The 22,429-nt window shown below is 39.3% G+C and overlaps 1 protein-coding gene across 1 annotated transcript in view; it reads left to right on the top strand.

Annotated features, from left to right (window-relative positions):
- The window catches only part of kiaa0930, a 43,526-nt gene extending 23,591 nt beyond the window's left edge, over positions 1–19,935 (top strand). Inside the window, exons 3-10 of the mRNA XM_088922867.1 lie at positions 11,494–11,598; positions 12,144–12,221; positions 14,902–15,003; positions 15,439–15,579; positions 16,223–16,417; positions 17,431–17,596; positions 18,038–18,193; positions 19,276–19,935. Of these exons, the coding sequence (XP_088778993.1) occupies positions 11,494–11,598; positions 12,144–12,221; positions 14,902–15,003; positions 15,439–15,579; positions 16,223–16,417; positions 17,431–17,596; positions 18,038–18,193; positions 19,276–19,316 (984 nt within the window). The 3' untranslated portion in view covers positions 19,317–19,935. The remainder of the gene's footprint in view (positions 1–11,493; positions 11,599–12,143; positions 12,222–14,901; positions 15,004–15,438; positions 15,580–16,222; positions 16,418–17,430; positions 17,597–18,037; positions 18,194–19,275) is intronic.
- The last annotated feature ends 2,494 nt before the right edge of the window (positions 19,936–22,429 follow it).

Here is a 22,429-nt window from a genome sequence, read left to right as displayed (position 1 = left end):
AACATCATTTTAAAAAGGTGAAAACCTGCTTATTTAAGAAGATGGAAATCCTGTTGGATTCTGAATCCTGAGAACCAGTGATAGAAGCCCCTGGTTTTGATCTCTGCGAGTTCAGACTTGAACAATTCCAGCAAGTCCACTTCAGTGTTTGCACCTTTAATTGTTTTTGCATGGAATAAAACTTTTACCTGTTCCTTTGCAGCCTATGATACAGCTACATATTCAATCATCTTCAATCAATTTTTATTTAATCTTGATAATTCTGGCTTGGTGGATCTGGTGATGTAATGTAAAATTTAATCATTTTAAAACTGCTGCTCATGTAGTAAAGAAACAAGCTTCAGAATCGGTGTCACTGATTAGTGTGGATTCTTTATAGAAAAGTCATATTTTATTATTGACTATAATTTCATGGAAAACCTTTGGTATTATTGAGGTATTTTCTTATAATGGTACAGGATGTTGTATATGGTTTGTGCATGAGTGTGTTACAAACAGTGTATTGTAGTGTTCCCTTGTTCTCCTGTAATTTTGTTAATCATCTGTCTTTCAAACACAGCAACAGAAACAATGTTTTGATGTGTCCCTTTAGGCTTTGCCACAAGGCATACATTCCTGAATAATTGTGCCTTCTCTCCCAAACTTACCAAACACAACTACAGTATGTAGAGACTGTTCTTTGCTAGATATTAGCATGCCTGATGTTCCTAAAAACCGGATGATTCTTTATTTAGCAAGAGAAGTAGGGCGGGTTTGAATGTGGGCTGGCCTAATTCATCAGTCCTTTGAGTCTTTCTCAGTTGGCAGCGGATATCAAAAAGTGAAAGACATTTGATGATGTCGACCCCTGGGGAAATTAACCTGAGTCTCGAAACAAGGACCATGCTGTTTTGGCATATTGGCCGAGAAGGAGCCAATCTCCTTTGATTAGGTTTCAGACATTGCAGCAGTATGTAAAGTAAAGTCTTAGTTTAGAATGTGGATGATTGAAAAACCATTAAAAACAACAAATTCACAAAATAATGGCTGAATTATTCTTCATGGGAACAATGATTTCAAATTTTTAGTAGGTATAATATAGTATGTTAACTAAAATTAATAGTGTAATGCATACGTCCCACATTAGAGGTTGTGAGAGCCGGCTTACCAGCGCGGTGACGTCACCGCCCTTCCCTGTGAATAGCAGGGACCTCAGCCGTTGGGCTGAGGGGAGATTTTTCCCTTTAGCTCAAGTGGCTGGGTCCCTGTTGAGTGACGCCGGAGGCCCGGGTTCGAGTCCCCAGCGGAGGGGGGGCCGACCTGAGGCGGCAGCAGCGAGGGCGCATACCCACGTGAACCCGAGAGCGCTACAATAGCTATCGTTAACATGGATATGATGCATCTAAATAATAATCTTTACTTTTTTAAATGGAAAATCTAAATACCGTCATTAAAATAAGATGCTGGGAAAAAAACGTCAGGTTTTTATTGTGTGAAGGTGTTTAAATGAAGCTTAATTTTAGTTTTAAAATGTATATGCTGCGTAGTAGTGTTTAAACAGAAACAGTTCTATATAGTGTGAATGTAAGTTTTCTAATTTACCAAAGAAGTAAAACTTTTCACTCTCAAAAATAATTGACGCTACTCAACTAGTCTGTTTAATTAAGTGAATTAATGTGGGCGAAAAAGAAAATGCAGTGGAAAGCAGGGATTTACCAAATGCTGCTGTCAAAACCTGAATTTTTATTGAGTAACCATGGAACTGCTAGCACCTTCTCAAATCCTCATTTTGGCTTGAAATAAAACGTCCCTATTTGATGGAGTATTAGCCAGCTTTAGTCCTAGAGCACGGAACATTGACTTCAAGTCTGTTCCTAATGTAGCTACACTGAAGGGTTATCATTCTCTCTGATATTCATGTGAAGAAACAGTTGTCATTTCATATTTAATTAAGAGTTGCAGCTTTCATTGGTACATAATTTAAGTGTTTATAGAAAATCATCCTTCCTGTTACAAATATTCTATAAAGTTCCTGTTATCATTTATCTATTGTGTTTCAGTTTTTCAAAGTTCCTCTAGATAACAGATTTAGTATTTCGGTACCTCAGTCTGTTAGAAGGAGGATAATTTGACAGATGCTTCTCATTGTCGAACGAGGTCTCATAGTCATAAAATGTACATGGAAGCGTTTCCTTCCCAATATTTAATGTCCTTTGGATTGCCCTTGTTTGATTTGAAGACCAACAGGTTATTGTTGGTTTTATGCTTTGGAAAATGGATTCAGTTGTTTTCAAGGAACAAAAATGCTACTACCAATTTAATTGAAGTGCTTTATTTATGTAAAGAACTGTAGCAAAGAAGAAAAGAAACAACATTATAAAACACACTGGATATAGTTTTGGTTTGCATTAATGAATACTGCTGCATGTTCAGAAAAAAGGTGTACAGTATTAAACTTCTATTAAAACATAAGACATTAACATAGCCTTTTTAGGTCTCCCATTGTGAGTTGATTTCAGAGGGATGTCTTTTCACAGTTTACAGAAACCCTTCTTCACTGCAGCAATCAATGTGCGGTCAATAAAGGTAATTGTACTACTCTGCAGGCTGTAAGCAGCAAACTGGTAATCCACGATTGACATGGACCTGTACATTTCTTGACTTGTTTTACACTGCTGTCAAGTGTTTTCTGTAGGTTTGAGCACAGTGAACCTGGTCTGTGTTTTTGCCACTCCCAAGGTTTTCTTTACTGTTGTTAACAGTGCAAAGAAACCAGTTTATTAACCATTTCAAGCACCTTAGATAAGCAGAGCCAAAGCAAAGCACAGAAATGCTCAGTTTTATTGTACAGTGAGTAGCTGAGTTGAGAAGAAACTGATTTAAAGGCGTTTGGAGCTGCTATGAGAGGAGTGATGGTCAATACTTATTCAGCATTATGTTTTATCTTGGATAGTATTGATCTCCTCTCCCCCAGTACACTCCTCCTCTGGGTTGTAATCTTTTAGTTAATAAAAAGATAAACAGCAGACAACAAGTGACCGAACCTGTCTGGTGGCCAAGGAGGTTTAACCGTTACATCTAGACTGCTTCTTCAGAACCATGACAAAACCGCACTAGCCAGCATGGGGTAATGTACCATAGTGAGTTTACAAGAAGTCTTCCTTTTTATATTTTATTGTCGTTCTGTTGAGGCTTACAATATTCCTTTGAACCAAGGTAGTTATCGCCAGCCATCCATGTTTTAGTAATTGTATGGATAGCAAGGCTTTGAAAAACATTTGCACTTTTGCTGATCATGAAACACAAAATCAAAACCACCACATAGCCTCTTTCAAAGTCACCTTTTACTCTTGTTGCCACCCTGTTTCTTTCCTCCTCCTCTCCGGTTACCGTGCAACCCTCCTTCAGATACCAAATTCCGTGCTCAACAAAAAATACTTTCTGATTTTAAATCAGAAAGTCAGGATACATGAGCTTAAAGACAAACGCGGACCTCCCCTGCGTCTTCAGGCTTCGGAAGGGGAAAAAATATCATTTCCTGTCCATTTTGAACTTCTCTGAATAACAAACAGAATTAATCTTGCATGTAGACATAGATAAATGAATAAAGGGAATATATAGAACTACATTCCTATTTAGCAGCTCCAGTTTTACCTACTATACTTTAGGGATGTTTGCATGATGACAAACCTTGCCTTGAAATGCCAGACAGAAACCAAGATCAGAGGACTGAAAAGGAAGTAAGTGCATACCTATGACGATGTAAGCACAGGAGTAGAAGCTGCTTCATAAAAATAGTTGTAGGAAGCTCTGGAGTGAGTGAGTGTAGTTCAGATATTACCAGTCTGAGCCTGGACTATAAACATTTGTGATTTAAGATTCTCCAAGTGGCAGAGTACCACTTACTGCTCTTTGCAGATAATGTGGCTGTAATAGCATTTGCACTTATTTGGACAACTGGTTGTTTTAGTGGAGCAATACAGATGACATATGTTACCTAAGGCTTTAGCAGCAGTGTCTTGCCTGGGCTTTGAACCCACAATCTTCCCGTTAAAGGTCCAGAACCGCTCCACACCACTGCCTTGACGCCTGGTGATAGCTGTGGCGCTGGGGAAAGTCCACAGCTTACAAATCTCAGACATGGCCAGTAAAACCTACAGTACACAGTACAGTGTGGCTGTCACCAAATCAGTCAGGCAGCCTAGCCGATAAATTCAATTAAGGAACTTGTGTTTTATTCCAGAAGCACCACTGCCTGTTTCTACTTCTTCTTATGTTTCTTTGATGCAGAAGGAACAAAGCAAAAGGTTGTCTGCATTTAGAGTTAGAATCAAGCAGCTCCTGAGTATCTTCTTAAGATGTGCTACTGTATTATAGACAGAGTTGCATATTTTGGTGTTTTTCATGCATCCATATTAACAGGACAAATCAGCATGCGCTGTATTATTATTCTTTTTTATATTTCTTTAGACTGTTATTATATTGCATATCATGTATTGGGTGTAGTGTTTTTTTTTCAGCCCCACAAGAGGTAGCTGGACACCTACATCATCCACTCTTTGAGTATGATGGCAGACAGGAAAGCATTAAAAGCCTCAAGGGGAAGTGTCGGGAGGTCTAGTAGAAGCTTCAATAGTGTGTTGTCCAGGACACCCTGACTCGCATCCCAGGATGCTATTTTAACATCTGAAGGCAACCTCCTATGCCACTACCCCCCCCCCCATTACCATACTGATTTTGGATTTTCATTTGAGGGAAGAGTTCCACCTACTGGTACACAAACACTGATTCTCCTAGCTGGTAGTTTTTCATTTGAAGTCTGCCATCCAAATACTAATACTACCTTCTAAGATCTAAACAAGTCCAGAGATGAGGTAATAGTTGTCATGACCTAGGTTTTAGGTACAAAAGTTAATTCTTTTGGCTCGCTCTTTCGCGTGGATAAATATATACTCCCTTTCCTCTGCAGCAGTCTGCAAATGAGCCCATTTTAAGAGCTTCATTAAAAGTTATTCTTGACTTGATTTATTCAGACAAGTGGGCCTTTATGCAAAGTCACATGTATTGCATAAGCTTTTAGTCCAGGTTTGAAGTTGAAGTTGAAGACTGTTGAAATTGTCCTTATAAAGCAGAAAGTCCTTGTATTTGATCTTACGTTAGCTTTGTAGTCTGGTACTCCAAAATTAATTGAAGATAAGGCAGTAAATATGAATAATCATGAAAGAGCCAGCCTGTTCTAAGGACATGTAGTTTATAGCACCTGAAATGGATGGCAGTGCTGTGCTGTCCTGCTGGTGTGTGGCAAGTCTGAAATGTTTCCTGGGGTAAAAGAAGTTAATTGCTGTTCTGTTAACTGGTGACAAACATTTCCCGCTTTAAACAGTGCTTGTAGGTGCGCTACAGTAAGGCTAGGTTTAATTTGCAGTATCTGGGGCACTTTGCTTAGGTAATTAATTCAGCAGAGAAATGGAAGGGCTTATCTAGGACCCCTTTAACTTTTTGTCACGCCACCAGCATTTCTAGAATGTTTTTTCTGCCATTCTCTCAGGCCCTGACATTAAAAGGTAATGTATTTTCCAACCGTGTATTGATTCTCTCTCCAGCTGAAAGTCAAAGACATTTAGATCTCAGTGATGTCATTTCCCCAGTATGTCTGAATTCTCTGTCCAGGTAACCGACACATGAATTCATACACACAGACTCTCTCAGCAAAATTTAAACAAGTTTCTAGAAGCCTGTTTAGGATGGATTACTTTACAATATCTTTCAGTCAAATCCTACATTGATTACTTTTTTTCTGCATTTTCTATGTGCTTTGATGTTACTTGAGTTAAACATACCTTTGAGCTGACTGGGTATTGATTTAGTAAGTGTTGAATTAAAAAAAACATCATCATAACAAAAATCAAGCCTGCGTTAATGGGATATGGTTACTCGTTTTTAAGATGTTTTATGAAACCAATTTTTAATGAAATGTCACACATGAAGCGCTATTAATAAGGTGGTCTTTCTAGTCTCCTCTTGTATACTTATTTTTCCAGTTTGTACTACAGAAAGCAAATGTCTAATGGTTTAATTCAAGCCAGCGTTTTCACTTCCCTGTGGTTATGAAACAAACAAATAAACCCTATGTTTGTTTTTTCCTGTGGTTTGGCCATTTGTGGAAATCTTCCTTCATTTGTGTGTCGAAACCTTTTCTTGCTCTAGGCTCTTCATCCCTAGTTTTATTGCCTGCACGGTGATTTGTGTCAGAATTTTCTAACCTGTTTTATGATGTCCCATTTTTTCCAGTTCCCGACAATGTTTTATTTCAAAGAGATGCAGTTTAACGTTTTGATGGAACGTCTATTGTGAGGACTCCTCTTCCTGTCTGGAGAGGAGTTTGATAAATCAAAGAGGGTGTATTGACTTTTCTATCCTCTTTCAATCACTGCCAGTTTTCATTCTGCTTATATTGCCTATGCAGCCACAAAAAGGTGTTTGGTGTATAAACTCGGGCAATAGTGAGCCGTGAGGAAAATGGAAAAGTATTTTTAGAAAGTCACATTCTAAAACCTCTCTTCAGGGATAAGTTTGTCACTTGCCAAGACGTTTTCTATAGACGTGTTGACTGTATAATGGGATTTTTACTTAGATCACATTACATTAACACACATACTCCCGTAAAAATATAAAAATACTTTTTTAGTGCTTATATATTAGTGTAAGTGTGATCCTTAAATCTCATAAAAACTGTCCTATTTTTTTTTTTAAAACAGGGTAGTACTACCCTGATTTTTTTTGCACTGTACCTGGGAAAAACAGGTTATTTTAGAACTTACCTGCTGTATCTTTGTTTGTTTTTTTTGCTCTGCATTTTTCTGTAGAGGTATAAAAAATGAAATATGAGTGTTGATGGATCGTACACTCACGCTCTTCTGGATATTGCCTTCTCCTGTTGAGCAGGTCTGACATATTAAAGTTCTACTCACAGCACAATTCTTGAAGACATTTTGCATTACAAAAACATCTGCAAGGCAGGTTATTAAATCCATAAAATACAAGGTGACTTTTAATACAAAACAACATTTTGCTCTTTTGCTTTTGTATAACATGAGATCTTTAAAAATATGTCCCTTTAGAAAAGTCTATTACTTTCTCAAATTATAACTACTGTATATCTCATACAAATGGGTATATAATGAAAGTTATGAAGGCCTGTTTTCTTTACGCAGGAGTATAGTGGTGCACACTGAATTTCTGAGAAACGCAAAACTAAGACTAAGAGCATCAATCTCACAGCCCTGCCCACTGGCATTTCCACAGCCCTCAGGTTCAATGTCAGACTGGGACTTTGAACTCCTCAGCTTGTGAAAAATAAAGGGCAACTGTTTCAAAACCTGTTGACAGCGTGCCTGAGTAAAATTCAGAGTGTAGTCTGACAGCTAGGCCCTTTTCAATTAGATCTCAGTGTGTTCCTTTGTAAATTGTGCATAATAGTAACATTGTATCAGGTGACCAGTGAAAATTCGAACATCCCTAGACAAAGTAAAATTTAATGCAGCCATGCTTGTGTTTGTTTAATGCAGTGGTCACCAGCAAATTAAATTTTCTAAATGTGTCAGGTTTAAAGGGATTATGTAGTTTTTTAAAAGTTTTCTTTTTGTGTAAATTTTTTGTGTAAATTTAGCTCATCTTCTGGATATGAGAAATATCTGCTTTTCTTTAGAAGTGATCAGGATTGAACTGCACATCATGCATGCAAAACATCAGTACTGAAAGCAAGAATGTATGAAAATCATGTAAAAAAACAGACAAAGCATTTCATTATGCTGGAATAACCAGTTTGAGGCTTATGTTAAAACAAAATAATTGCCTTCCTCTTCTTTTATGCCCTGACATTTACTAACAACTAAAATACAATATGTACAGTAAGTGAAATGCACAACATTGTATAACTGTCTTGCATCTTTACAAAATGTAGTAAATAGATCTATAAAAAAAAATCTGGCCATTTTGAAACCCATACAGTGTAAAGGGAAAACAAATCAAACAAAAACGTCTAGTCCCTAACTAGCAATATCTAGTTATCTAGTCCCTAACTAGTTCCACAGTTCCTTGGTCAGTCGGTTGTGGAGCGCAAGGCAGTGTATCCATCACAGGGCAACTGGTGACAAATGTAATTGAAAAATACCTTCGGTTAACTTGGAAACACTTTAAAAGTGAGTTATTTTAATCACACTTCAGTGAGTGAAGTTCCACAATTCCTTGGTCAGTCATTTGATCCTTGTTCTTTCTCCTCCCACAGCTTTCTGGGGAATATGGTCCAGTCAAGGGTCTCCATTTTGTCTGAACCTTCTGGCCTCTCACAGTAGTTTTACAATAAAAACCAGAAAACAATTTGCGGAGAGACTGCTATTGACAAAAACAAGCTGGGTCTTAAAGTTGGAAAATTACCCTCTATACTACTGATCTATCATCAGCAAAATGTTGATGGAGGCGTGACATTACCACAGCCTCTCATACCGTCATTGGAAAACAGAATAATTGATTAATGTTGCTAAATTCATTCCTGAGAGTGAAAATCTGTTTCGTGTCTTTTAAGTGTTGTTATATTGGGTTTCTCTTCACATACTGTAGCAAAACAAGAAATGGGATACTCAACATTACACTGTGATACAAACAGCTAAATCTCTATACAAGTACTTTATGTAACCAAATATTTTGCTCTGGGCACAAGTTCTGTAGCTCTTCCTTGTTACATGACTGGTATGAAAATGTTGCTCTCTGAAAGACCTCTTTGACAAATTGTCAAAAACCAGCAATTCAAAGTCAACATACTTGTTCCCTTGTTACTATGGTTACTTGGAATTTTAGCCGGGTTTGCATTTGTTGCTGGACTGCCTTAAAAGTGTTCAGTCTGATGTGTGAAATGAGCTAGATCTTATACATGCACCTCACGAGTTATTGCTAATTCATTCTTTCATTCGTCTTGAAAATAAGAAATAACATCTTGTGATTATTGTTGGCAGCTAAGCATCACTTTTTAATGCCTTGAATTGTGTGGAAGTTAAGGAGTTCAGGATGTCAGTGTAACAATGAAAGTAAACTTGTATGTTCATTATTATTATCTTTGGAAGTTAGTATTCTTACACTCTTCTTTCAAATTCAACATTTCTGGGTTTTTAAATTTTGTATTCCAATGACTATAAAATATTTTCTTTTTTTAGCATTGAATAAACTTGTAATTGTTCCTTTTTCAAAGGTATATTTTTATTCAGGGCTCCAATGTTTAGCAGAAGCCTACGTTTGCTGCCTGTTGTCAATTTATTGTACTTCCTCTGAAAACCCACCTTTTCCCCCCTGTTTCTATCTAGCTTTGACCCAATTCCTACAGGGGAAAGAGTCGTTACGTCATCAAAGCCTCTTTATATATATATAACATATATATTTCAAGGCCTACAGAAGTGGCTGAAACAACTACATTAGGTCTTCTGTTGCACAGTTTTGATCAGTCTCTCAGGGAGCTACATCATCAAATCCAAAACATCCAATTGTGAAAGAATTATTTTCTGTTTCTGTCATTTTGTGTGAGACTTCCATAGGTAGTCATATTTCTCATTAACAGTAAATGGAAAGTGTGATCCTTCAATATAAGATTGGTCTACCTTGAGGGCAGGTTTTGGGAAAAGGAAAATTATTAATTAATAAGCATCATCTCTGAGTTGTGTCACTTTAAGTAAAAAAAAAATAAGTGGCTTGTGCTTTAATCATATAAAGAAGCTTCTTAATTTCTTCTGTTAAAATGTCTAGGACTTGCATACTGATGCTACCTTTATCTTTTGGTTTGTTCACTTTTGTTGCATTACATACATTTATTTTTTGTGATAATAGTGGTGAAACGAACTTTTTAAAGCAAATAACATTCCCAGAAAAGCACTTCATGAAATATCACCGCCTGATTCATAACTGTGTACTGATCTAAGAAATACCAACATCTTTAATGAGACAACAGTGTGCCGGAGGTGATGCTCCCCCCAGTCACAATAGACAGGCTCTGTCTGTGATTAAGTCAATAAGCATACTGTATTTCATTTACTTCTTATGTTTTTTTCAGATGCTTGTAAATGTATTTTTTAAAAACAAGATTGTTTTACACAGCATTTCGTAACAAACTGAAAGCCTTGAGAAAGTTATTTAGTAGCTAGAGGGAGGCGTTCTAGTCTCTCCTTGGTGGCGATCTGCATTCCAGACAGAAGCAGTAAAGATTTTGTCTGTAGTTTAACATGGGGCCAGAGGACAGGTTCAATGAAAGATTACATCATCTCTGCAGTAGGCATCTGAGCAGGGAGCATCTTAAAGGGGAGACACAAAAGCTGCTGTTAGACAAAGACAGGAATCCTTGCTCTTTGCCTTTCACTAGCATTTGAATCCATTTTCCCCTTTTATTTCTTATAGCTTGGCCCAGATCTTGATCTATTTCCTGCTTTGCTTCTGTCCACTTTTGTGAGAAGGTGATTAAGTGCAAATAATGTAATTAGAGCCTCTGATCTTCTTGTTTGAGACAATTAATCTATCTCTTGTGTTTAATCTGTGGGTAATTGTGTCATGTGAAGTCAATCCTGGAGAAAGACACTTTGTTAGAATGAGACAAGATAATTCAAGTCAGTTTTCCCCTCTTGTATACTGTATATGCTCCAACATCTGTGATGCTGAGCATGGTACCCTCAGTATCACTGTGAAGGTAAACTGGCTTTTTTAACATGTGCCGCATGCAGTATGTAAAGGCCATCTATGACAAACTGGTGAAAGATCCATCTATCCATTTTCTAAGCGCTTCTTCCAATTCAGGGTCACTGGGGAGAGGGAGCTCTTCCCAGAAGGCAATGGGCATAAGGCAGGGCACACCCTGGATGGGACGCCAGTCAGTCACAGGGCAACTGGTGACAAATGTCGTTGAAAAATTCAATTCAATTCAATTCATTTTTATATAGCGCCTTTCTCAACAAGGTTGCCCCAAGGCACTTAACAATACAATTGACGATACATTTTGTCAATACAGAACAGAAGACCATAAGACAACGGAGGAGAGGAACCAAAAACACCTTAGTAAGGAGAGAAAAAACCTCTAGGGGTCCAAGGTCAACTGGCTGCCCAACCCCTTTGGGCATGCTAACATTATATAATTTTAAAAAGGAAACGATGAGTGTATTAATCCATACATCCATCATGTCTTCTGTGTGTTAGTACTCCATGCATACAGTAGCTCTATAGACCAGTAAATTCCTCCTAAACGATAGCTATATCCATGATGTCCCTCTTGGATCCATGGCAGTGATGCAACATCCAACTCAGATGGTGCCCAGCCCGGGCGCCATCCAGACATGTGGGGAGGAGAATAGGATAGTTTGGTCAGAACAGATGTATCTACCTGGTGGGCCAACATAGAGACACAAAAATACCATCCATGAAGTTTGAAATAGTTAAAAGTGAGTTATTTTAATCTCAGTGAAGTTGTATTTCTATACCCGGCAGGTTGAGGTGGAAGTTTATCGGAGAGATTCCAAAAAGCTGCCAGGATTGGGAGACCCAGACATAGACTGGGAGGAGAGTGTCTACTTGAATCTCATTTTACAGAAGGTAAGGTGGATGATCTTGGTCAGAACTGGTGTGCTTTCCACAGTGAAACTGTTCTATTGTTTGAATACAATTTAGTTTTAAACAAAGGATGTAGTATAAATGTATAAATACTCTGAGTCTGTAACTGTAGTTTGAAACAGATGCCATTAGAAGAATAAATTCATGACCACATTTTACCAGTTTCACAGCAGTGAATACTGCTGATATTTATTTTTTTAAGAAAATCTTATCAAAGTCCTGCAACCTGAAGATGAAGGTTTCCAATCTTTGAAGTTTGGGAAATGAAGGGAGAACATTTTGAAAATGTTTGATATTTGATGCATTTCCTTATAGGAAATTTCTCATTGCATATTTCCAAGCATATGGAATGAGAAAACAATGACCATACAGAGCACTCTCAAATCATCACTAAGACACCAGATCTTTACTTAACCCATGGAGAAATGGCAAACATGCCGCATGTAGAATATAAAGCTTTTTGTATGGCAGCTGTAGGAGTTTTGCATGTAGTTCCAGTTTTTCAGTGCTGTCATTCTCTTTCCCAGCTGGACTATGTAGTCACCTGCGCCGTCTGTACACGTTCAGATGGAGGGGACATTCATGTCCACAAGAAGAAGTCACAGGTCAGAGGTTGGACTCTTTACATTCATGTGTGCTCGTCCTTGGTGTTTGTGTGTGTGTATTGTTTAATGCTGTCAATGTGATGGCGAAAGCCGAGAAAATTTCCCTACAAATGTAAGTAACTCCAGAAAAACAGGTTGTGGGAATTTTGCACAATGGAAGTAGCTTTTTTATACACTAAGACGGCATATTCTTTTAAATATAAACAGACCAAAAATAATTTGAGAGTCTTTTATCACCTTGTGTATATTTTTTATTTGATTTGTTGAATTGTTTCCCTGGAAGCACTGTTACTGAAGAGATCGTTAGAGAGCAAAGGTCCCTAACTGATCACTCTGATAACAGTGTATTGGGGGAGAGTGTAAGTACACAGCTTGTAAAATCTGCGAACAGAAGTATTTGGAAGCAGGATGAGCCTGTTTCTTAAGACCTTTCTTTCATTTACCTGTTATGGTTTTTGATGTGTAAGCTCACGGTGACCTGACCTGGTGAAATCAAAGTTTGTTCTGTTCTTGGAGTAGAAAATTGGAGGTCTCTTGTGGAGACTTATGTAACATGGCTTCTGCAGCGGAGTTAGGGGATGAGCTACCGTGAGAATGTGAAGATTTCAAGGGGCATTGGATTATAGAAAAAGGAGCAGACGACTTGCATTTGCATGAAAGTCATATAAAGTCATTAAAATTATAAAACTCAATTTCGGTTGGTGAGTACAGATTAGACTGCATGTAGCCTTCCTTATCCATGGGATATACATTCCTGAACTGTCCATGAATAGAAAAATGTGTGCTGGGAAGAAGCTCTCCAATACCATACACTGGAGAGCTTATACTCTATGTCCTTATACACTGCAATCAAACATAAGCTTGCAAAAGAGACAAAAGAGAAAAATGAGAGAAAATAAATACAATAAATAAATACAGTCTGCAAATTTTCTGTGATAAAAAGGTACAAAGCATGTACCTTTATAGTTACTAAGTGCAGCAATCTTCAGGGTGATGTGATGAGACTACACTAGGCAAATGAATGTGCTTGATAATTTGTCGGTGGTGGTGACTGGAGAATTCTGGCCTGTCCTGGTGAACGTCAGTCCTTTTCCCTGCCTTTTCTGATTATTGTTCTGGTGTGGACAAAAGGATTTTAACACCGAACATGCCAACAAAAGGCAACAAAGACTGGGAAGACGTGCAGGGTTCTGGGAACAAGGAGAGGTGCAATTGTAACCAGGAAGAAAACGTGTCTGTGAATCTTGAATTGAGCCTCAGAGACGATGTGAGAAGCTTTGGGACTGAGAATCTTCTAGAAGCTTCAAGAATGCCTCTCAGACCAGGCATGGACTGACACCACAAATGTATGAAACCTTGGATAAGAAGCTAGAAGTGTAGCTGTAAAGGTCTGAAAAGCCTGCAGATATGTGAAAAATATTTTGGTGTTTTTGCAGGTCTGTTTCAAGAAAGATTCTTTCATACACCTTGTAGTAATAACAGGCATAGTGGGGGAAGGCATAAAGGTAAAATGGCATATCTGAAAAGACTTTTTTAATAATGGTATGAAAAAAAATTAAAATGTAAATGATACAAACCTCATTCACACCCAAACAAAGCAGCTCAAGAAGGAGCCACTTTTTGCCTTCGAGGAGAGACGAAAAAATGGTGTGTGTCATATTCTTGATGGGGCACAGGCCAGAAGGGTGTGTAAGGAAATGAAAGAGCTGTGAAGACCCTAGATCTCCACAGAGTGGGAACGAAGATGCAGTGTGGCCCACCTTACCTGTCTATCAACAGCACAAAGACATTGTTCTCCCTATTTTTGGGTGGCAGTATCCTATTGGTGCCTGCTGTTCAACATGAAAAGGAAACCAAGTTGTTTCTGTTTGTTTATGCCTTGAGGGATTGAAAGTGTTATATTTTTCAAATTATTACAAATTCTCTCTGTTGATAAAAAGCGGGCTGAAGGCACTGTAAACGTATTTATATTTACGAGTGTCATTTGTCATGCATATTCAGCATGCTGTGTTAATAAGGCTAACAGGAAATTTACATTTTTCATTCAGGTTTTTTGCCAGAAGTGTATCATCACATATTGAAATTCATTTATTCATGTTTCTGCTTTTGAAAAGACGACTGTATGGTAAATTAATTCTTGATTGGTATCACAAGGGTCTTTCTTGCATGGGCAAGCAATCTTTTTACAACAATATGAAAAAAGAGCATACAGAACACAAAAAGAGATTAGAGAAACAAAGACAAAAGATTCTACCCTTTCATCCTGCAGAATTTATTTTCCAAACATTTCTAGCCAACATTGTTTTTTAAAGCCAAAGTATGGACTTTCTGGTTTTGGCGGCATAACAGTTTGAAACCCTGTTATAAGCTTTACATTTCAAAATATTTGAAATGGAGGATGTACTGTCCAATAGCCTTGGGATTGCACTGGTCATTTGCCATTGTTCTTAGCTCACCAAAACCTGGCTTCCTGAACAGATAAGCAGTTCACTCTGCCATGGAGTAGTTAAAGCAATACAATCTCTTCATTTTTTCCAAAGACATCTGCACACCAGGGATATGGTCTCTGTGAGGGATATTTTTTTCACCTGTCGGGTCACATTTGTGTGCGTGCATGTGTGACTTCGGCAAGGTTATTTTTTGGGTAGTCCCTGACAAGCACGTCTTCTCTGGTTTCCAGCAAGTGTTCGCCTCTCCCAGCAAACACCCCATGGACAGCAAAGGCGAGGAATCCAAAATGAGCTATCCCAACATCTTCTTCATGATTGACAACTTTGAAGAGGTAACAGCCCCCTCTTCTCTCGATGTCCGAGGCCTCATATCTCGTCAGAATAGCCAGCTTACGTGAGTGTGAGGGTGGGATTCTCTTTCAGGAGGTAGCAGGTGTGGTAATGTAACTCTTGATGTACTCATTCATGGGACCGGAGGTGGTCAAGGGTGATGAAGAACTCTAGAGATGTTTGCTAAATGGAGCCTGAAGTTGACAGAGTGAGACTGGTTTTTGACAGTCTAACAAATGAGCCAACAAATGTGCTGGAGACCTCAGATCATGCCTGCCAAGGGTTGGTAGCCCCTCCACAGAAATGCGGTAAAGGCTATAAAAGATGACATTGGAGGATTTGTAGGCTGTAGTACCAAAACAAGGTTAGACCATCTGAGGAAGAGCACTGAAGATCAGTGCAGAAGGATCAGTGTGTGAGGTGTCTTGTGTTCACAGGTCTTCAGTGATATGACAGTGGGAGAGGGGGAGATGGTCTGTGTTGAACTCGTTGCCAGTGACAAAAGCAACACTTTCCAGGGAGTCATTTTCCAAGGCTCAATACGATACGAAGCTCTCAAGAAGGTCTATGACAACCGGGTGAGAAATTTGTGCTCAGAAGTGATTTTTCATTTTTTGGAAAATGTTAGATTGAGTGACAATGTGCAATGAAAACGAGGCTGTGTCTTTGTAGATGGATATCATACAAACTGTGAAAGATGCCAACCAATTTCCTTTCTATAATATTTTATACAGGGGTGTTATGCCTCATGTATCCAATTATTCAGATTTTTAAAAAACAAATACATAATTGACTGAAATAATTATGCCTAAGGAGGACACAAGGGACTCAACGTTTGCCAGTTAGAGGAAGCCACATAGCCCAATCTAACTTGTTTGGGTTTGAGTTGCTAAATTATCTCATCCAGCCATTTATTGAAAAAAGAAATATTTTTAGCTTTGACAGTATGGGTGGGCAGCTCGTTCCCAGACTCCCACAGTGCTTGCTGTCAAACAGTGCCTCCTGTTCTCAGTTTTAGAGGCTCTTCCACATACTTTCCATTTGTGTCCCCTTAGTATCTTTTCACTGTTGAACTGTCCAGTGAACTTGAATCTTGAATGTAGGATTGACATTCTTTTAACTTTCATTATCATATCAGTATTCCAGAAGAGCTCCTGGAACTGCAGCTTTTCCTTCAATGCAGATATGTGGGAAAATATCTTCTCTGCTGTCTTTGCGCAGGTCAGCGTGGCAGCTAAGATGGCGCAGAGGATGTCCTTTGGCTTCTACAAATACAACAACATGGAGTTTGTGAGGATGAAGGGGCCCCAGGGAAAGGGTCATGCAGAAATGGCCGTGAGTCGAGTTCCGACCGGAGACACCTCCCCCTGTGGGACTGAAGAGGACTCGAACCCTGACTCTCCCATCCACGAGCGGGTTGGTTTTGGACACATTATCCCCACATTCTGTCAGTCCTATGAGAGAAAGAGATCTTCATTTTCATCTTCAGACACTCAGAAGCAGTGAGGCAGGCCTCCCTATTACCATTCATTTAGAGAAAGGAGCTTTCATTGCTTACGGAGGCATGTGAAGCAATCGTAGTGAGTTTGTCTCAGCATAGATACCACCTGAATTATAGATCTAGATTTACACACTAAAACGCCAGTATTCGTTCCAAATTTGTTTTGGAATTTAGAAAAACAAGTTGTAGAAAGTAAAGTGAATGCTATAATATCTATTATAGCTATAATGTCAGCTATAATAATAATAAGCTATAATATATAATAAGCTATAATATCATACAGTGATCAAATTTATCAGTTTGCAGGCGCAATAACTCAAATGATAAGGGAGAAACACTGCTTTTTAAAATTTCCAGTACTCAATTTCATAAAAATACTTTCTACTAATAATTACTAACACTTTTTCTGAAATAATTAACAATTATAACAAAAGGTTGACAACAAAAGGCTTGTTTCAAGAGCTGTAGAACTATACCCTATTTTCCCCTTAAGGCAATAAGTCCCACATTCACAAATTTGCCTTTTGTGGAAACCGACCAGTTCCAAATCCTCACAAACACCAAGGTTTTACTGTAGCTTTAAAGGTACAGCATGTATTCGATGTATGTATTTTGGCTGAGTCACACTAAGGTTTAAAACTGACATTAATTAAACTAGCTCTGCATGTGCCTAGACTTTTTTTAGCTTCAAAACGGTGGAACTTTGTGTTTGTACAAGGACACGAGATAGACTGTGCTTTGCAGCACATCGCTGGGGAAAAGGTTCAGGTTCTTCAGACGAAGAAGGCTCCACAGCCAAAACGTTGTTTCTTTTCTTTCCCTTTCCGCGTGACCTTTTGCTGTGCCTTTGCAGCCTACGCGTGCCGACGCAGCTCCCTGCTCGATGCGTATCTTTAATGCGGGCTGAACCGTGTTGCTGCCCTCACAGGTGACCTCTTTCAGCACCCCGCCGACCCCGGAGAGGAATAACCGGCCCTCCTTCTTCTCCCCGTCGCTCAGGCGCAAGGTGCCCCGGAACAGGATCGCCGAGATGAAGAAATCCCACTCGGCCAACGACAGCGAGGAGTTCTTCCGGGAGAATGAGGACAATGGAGGTGATGACCCTGCAGCTATGTCTGCTCCCTTTCACTGAAGCACTCTTTCATCCATTACGTTTTGAGTGGTTTGCAGTTGTCCATAACTAAAACTTCCTCTCACTGTGCTGCTTGTGTTGTTCATTTACCCATCCAAACACTTACATGTGGGGTTTCCATTAGTGAAGTCTGTTGACATTGTTACGGTTCAATTAAATGATATGTAAATCTCGTATAAATAAGAGCGACTGTTCCTGTCAAGATGTATATACATGAAGAAAATATTAATATATTTTTCTACCTCTGTCAACTCTGAAGAACAAAGTCATTAAAAATGTTTCACTTCTGTTTTTAAAGAATACTCAAGAAAGGTTCTTTCAAAATCTTGAATGAAAGTGCTGCAGGATCTTTGCTGAGGAGATCTGACACGACGCTTCTTAGTCTGTCCTCTGTATCTCCCAGACTTGCACAACACCACCAACCTGAGGTCCAGATCGCTGTCAGGAACAGGCCGGTCCCTGGTGGGGTCCTGGCTGAAGCTGAACAGAAGTGAGGAGAACTTCCTGCTCTACTCCCACCTGACGTATGTCACTCTGCCCCTGTACCGCATCACCACAGGTGGGCTCCTCAGACGTCACTGTGTGGAGCTGGGAATTCCAGCTTTTCTCTGGAGGGAGTGGGGGCACAAAGGACAAGTGCAACTTACACAAGTTGTACAAAGTGCAGCCGTGCCAGTGCTGCTTGCTACCGATAATAGATCTGCTTGTTTGTGTAGATCTGCTTGTTTGTGTTTGTGTAGTTTGTTTTTTCTGAACTCGGGGCTTTGGTTTAAAAAATACCCCAGTACCATGGTTATCAGTCCTGGCCCTGTGTCAACACTGTTTCTTCTGGATTGTGCTCCAGCTGAGTTCTTAATCACTGGCTAATTTATATTTATTTCGACTTGCTATTGGAGTCCTTTTCGTAAGTTTGCTTTTGGCTTTTAAAACACTAAATGGATCTTGTAATTGATATGAGCCCCTGTGCCAATTATTGAGTTTCTCGGCTGCTCTCATTGAGGAGTGTAAGCGGAAATACAACCGATTGCATTTAAGGAAAACACTGACTCACTGTGGGAGTGAGTCCCATACCGTGTCCTTCCCACTAGTATTTGTTCATCATGAATTGATCACCTATCAAGATCTGTTTAGTCTGAAATTAGGGAGTAAATTCTTCATCAGCAAGTTGAGGAGTGACAACATAACATTCTGAGTGCTGAAGGTGTGGTAAATGCACTTTAACTGGGGTATTTTTGACACCAAGGACAGCAGAAAAGTCTAAACTTTAGCAAGCAGATCAATTATATGCAGCAAATAGCACTGCTGATTAAAGACCGAGCTGAAACAGGATTGAAAGCCATTGATCTAGATTATAAGACTAACTAAAACTAAGTAGTACTAGAGACAGAACACTAAAAATGTGGACAGTAATAGTCTGAACAATTTTACCTAATGGACATAACCTTAGAACTTTGTATACACCTTTTATTTGTGTGATGTTTTTGTTTTAACATTGTATAGCATTTACAGGTACTAACAAATCTTACTTAAATTGCATTCAAGGAAGGATCAGTGTGTGAAGTGTCCTGTGCTTGCAGGTGACACAATGATGACTAAACGCATTTAATCCCTGCATTCTAATGCTTAATCCTTTATCCTCAGATATTCTTGAAGTGCGACAAAAGCCAATTCTCATGACATAGCAGAGACAAGACACTGCCTTGGATACTGTCTACCAAGTGCCTATGTGTGATGGGCGAATTGGACAACACTACCACCTAGTGTCTGGAAAGAGAACCAAAAAAAAAAGCAAAGTCTTTGGAACAAAGTGAAAAAACCAGCCAATCAAGAAGTGCCTCTTCCGTCCTTCCTGACAGACTCCTGTTTTCACAAAGGGAAAGCAGAAGTGACAGGTTCTCTAGTTTTGCTTCTTTGAGTAAAGCAGCACCTGAAAAATCAGAACCACAGCTTCATGAACATCTCACTGTCAGGTTTACTGGATTTAAAACGAAGCAGCACTCCTCAAATTATATACGATCCAGAATTTCCTAAGAAGTAGGAAAGCAAAGAAAGAATGTCTATTGCCTGTAAATAGTTAAATTGTTCAACAAATCATTGACATACCCTGTTAAAGATTCTGCTTTCAGTCTATACAATGCTGTTTTTTTAATTAAATGTACGATGTTTTATCTGTTTTAACTGTTTCAGTGTGTGTAAAAAGGGAATTGATTTAAGAGCCTTTGCGTTTGAAATCAGTGTTTGTATTTTGGTCTTTACATCCTTAGCATGGCCTTTGGAAAGTAGAAATAAAACGCCTTTCAGTCAGAGGACGTCTTTTACTGTATGTGCATCTTCAATTTGCTGTTGGCGAGGAGAAGGGAGAGCTGCAGAGTTTTCACCAAAGCACTGTGTGTGGTAAAAACAAAAATGCAACATTTAATGTCTTGTGTTTCAAGTGTGAAAACATGTCATGTCAGCATCATTTCTTGCATGGAAAGTATGAAAAGATGTTTTGCATTATAGATTTTAGGCAAAAAAATGAAAGCTTTGGATTAGTGATTATGAGAAGAGTTTTTCCCAGTGTTTGCTGTGTATCACCATCAGATTGGTTTCATGCTCATTTGTCATTATACTAAGCTCCCTTTGAGGCGCCTTTCTAGTTCTCAAAGAATTAGTTTTTTTTTACATGATTAAAATCTGTGAAACTGCGTCAACATTTCATTTTGGAATTTACAGTGTTAAGTTAGGGGGGAAGAGGCAGGTCAGTTTATTGATCACATCCTCCGTAAACGTGAGCTGCATTTCCTTCCCTACCTGTCAAACGGCGCAAGTCTTCTCCTTCAGGATTCTTTTTGCTTAGTGTTCAGTACCATCTTCCTGTTTGCCATCTAACTTCTGACAGTTTTTCAAAGGGGAGGCAATTCTGTTGAAGACAAAATCCCAAAGGATCACGATTTATTTTAGCTGCATGTCATTTGCCAACATCTGGATAGTGAAAACGCCGAGCTTCAAAAGTGGAAAGAATCATTCAAACACCTGTAATCTATGGAGATTCCACCCTGGTCCTGGAGGCTGCAGTCCAGGCTGTCTTTTGGCTCACTGAATTATCTTTAAATCTTAGGGACACACAGAAATCATTGACCAATTTGTTTAATTAGGGAAAGTCTGGGGCCTGAGGGCTGAAAGGTACTCTGATATTTTGCTCCACATGATCTTTACACTACATTGTTTAAAAAAACAGCTGCGAATGGATCACCGTGCAGTTGTTCCAGGTCATTATAAGCTGTTAGTATAATGGCCAACAAAACAACCTGCTGGACGGGGGCTCAGGGATGGAGACCCCTCTTGTAGACAGTACGAGAAAGGCAATATCTTTTCCAGTAGCCTATGGTTCCCTGACATGAGAATAATTGGGACAGTGGGGTGGTGTGATGGTCAGGGCAGACGCCTCACGTCTTGGGAAGCCCTCGGTATGGTGCTTGCTTGCTCTTCCTGCATTCATGTGGGATTTCTCTAGCTGCTTCAGTTTCCTCCCACCTTCCCAAGACATCATGCGCAGGCTCAGTGGTGTCTGAAGTGTTCCTGTGTGTGCGTGCTTGCTTCCGTGCCCTGTGCTGACCCTGCATCCTGTCTTGTGCCCTGTGCTTCCGAGTTAGACTCTGGGTTTTAGTGGTTCTCAAGTCGGAAAAAGTGGCTTCCTGGTAGTGATCAGATAAACATTGGGAAATTCACATAAATCTCCCCACTCCTTTTCTGCAAGCGCTTGTGCTCAGTAAAAGGCCAGACCACATCATTAGTGACAGTACTGTGTAATACACATAAGGCGATTGACTTACTGGCTCACAGAGCTGCGCGAGAGAAATGCATTGTGTTGTTCTGCCTCAAGCACACATTCACTTCTAGTGGACACGGGTCTGTGGTAGAAGGAGCTTTTGGCAGCTCAGAGCCGTCAAATTAAAAAAAGCAACAAGTATACAGAGATTAAATGAAGGAGCTAATTAATATTCTGGCTCAGGATGGATTCCTATATATTAAGGTGAGTTAGAACTATGAAAAAGATATGTATACATAAACAAGCCATTTAAAAAAAAACAGCTCTCCTTTGAATTTCACCCTGACTTGACAGAGGTGGAAACTGGGCTGCTCATGTAATACCAGTTTCACTCATTTAACAATAAAGGCTGATGCATATGAGTCAGAAAATAGGTAAAAGAATAAAGGTTCTGTCCTTGTAGCAGAGTAATGCAATTGAAATCGGACCACAAAGCCTACAGAGAGGCAGGATTAATCCAGCAGTGGCCCAGCAATAATAAGTGGTGCAAACATTTTAAGGATGTTATATAGAGGCTAGAGACAGGGGCGGGTACACCATTCAAACCCATTCTTCACATGCCCATGAGGAAATCGCTGAAATGGTGGCACCAGGAATCACCAGATCTCTATAAAAGCAGTGCCTGCAGCAGTCGGAGACTGTCTTTTACAAGAACGTCCCGGTTGTTAAGAGCATCAAGAACCAAAAAGAATTCTAAGACAAGTTTTAAGGAAAATCTTTTTTTTTGATAACCTGTCCCAATTGAGCATATGACAGGTTATAACTGGTTGACATTGGTAGCAGCCTCAGTCTCTTTCCAGGTCGGGACGCTGGTAAGTAGGGTGGTTAGTGTGTTCTCCCGGTCAACTGGAACCGACTGAGTGGGGTTATTGTCACTGCTTTAAAAAGATTAGACTTCTGTCAAGTTATGCTATTCTAAAGGTGGGCATCTCAATGTCTGTTAACAAGCCCCTTGGAAAAGTAAAAACAAAGTATAACATCACT

Source organism: Atractosteus spatula, chromosome 8 (assembly GCF_055471065.1).
Source record: "Atractosteus spatula isolate fAtrSpa1 chromosome 8, fAtrSpa1.hap1, whole genome shotgun sequence".
NCBI lineage: Eukaryota > Metazoa > Chordata > Actinopteri > Semionotiformes > Lepisosteidae > Atractosteus > Atractosteus spatula.
The sequence above is the reverse complement of the archived record's forward strand: the minus strand, read 5'-3'. Positions and strand labels throughout refer to the sequence as shown.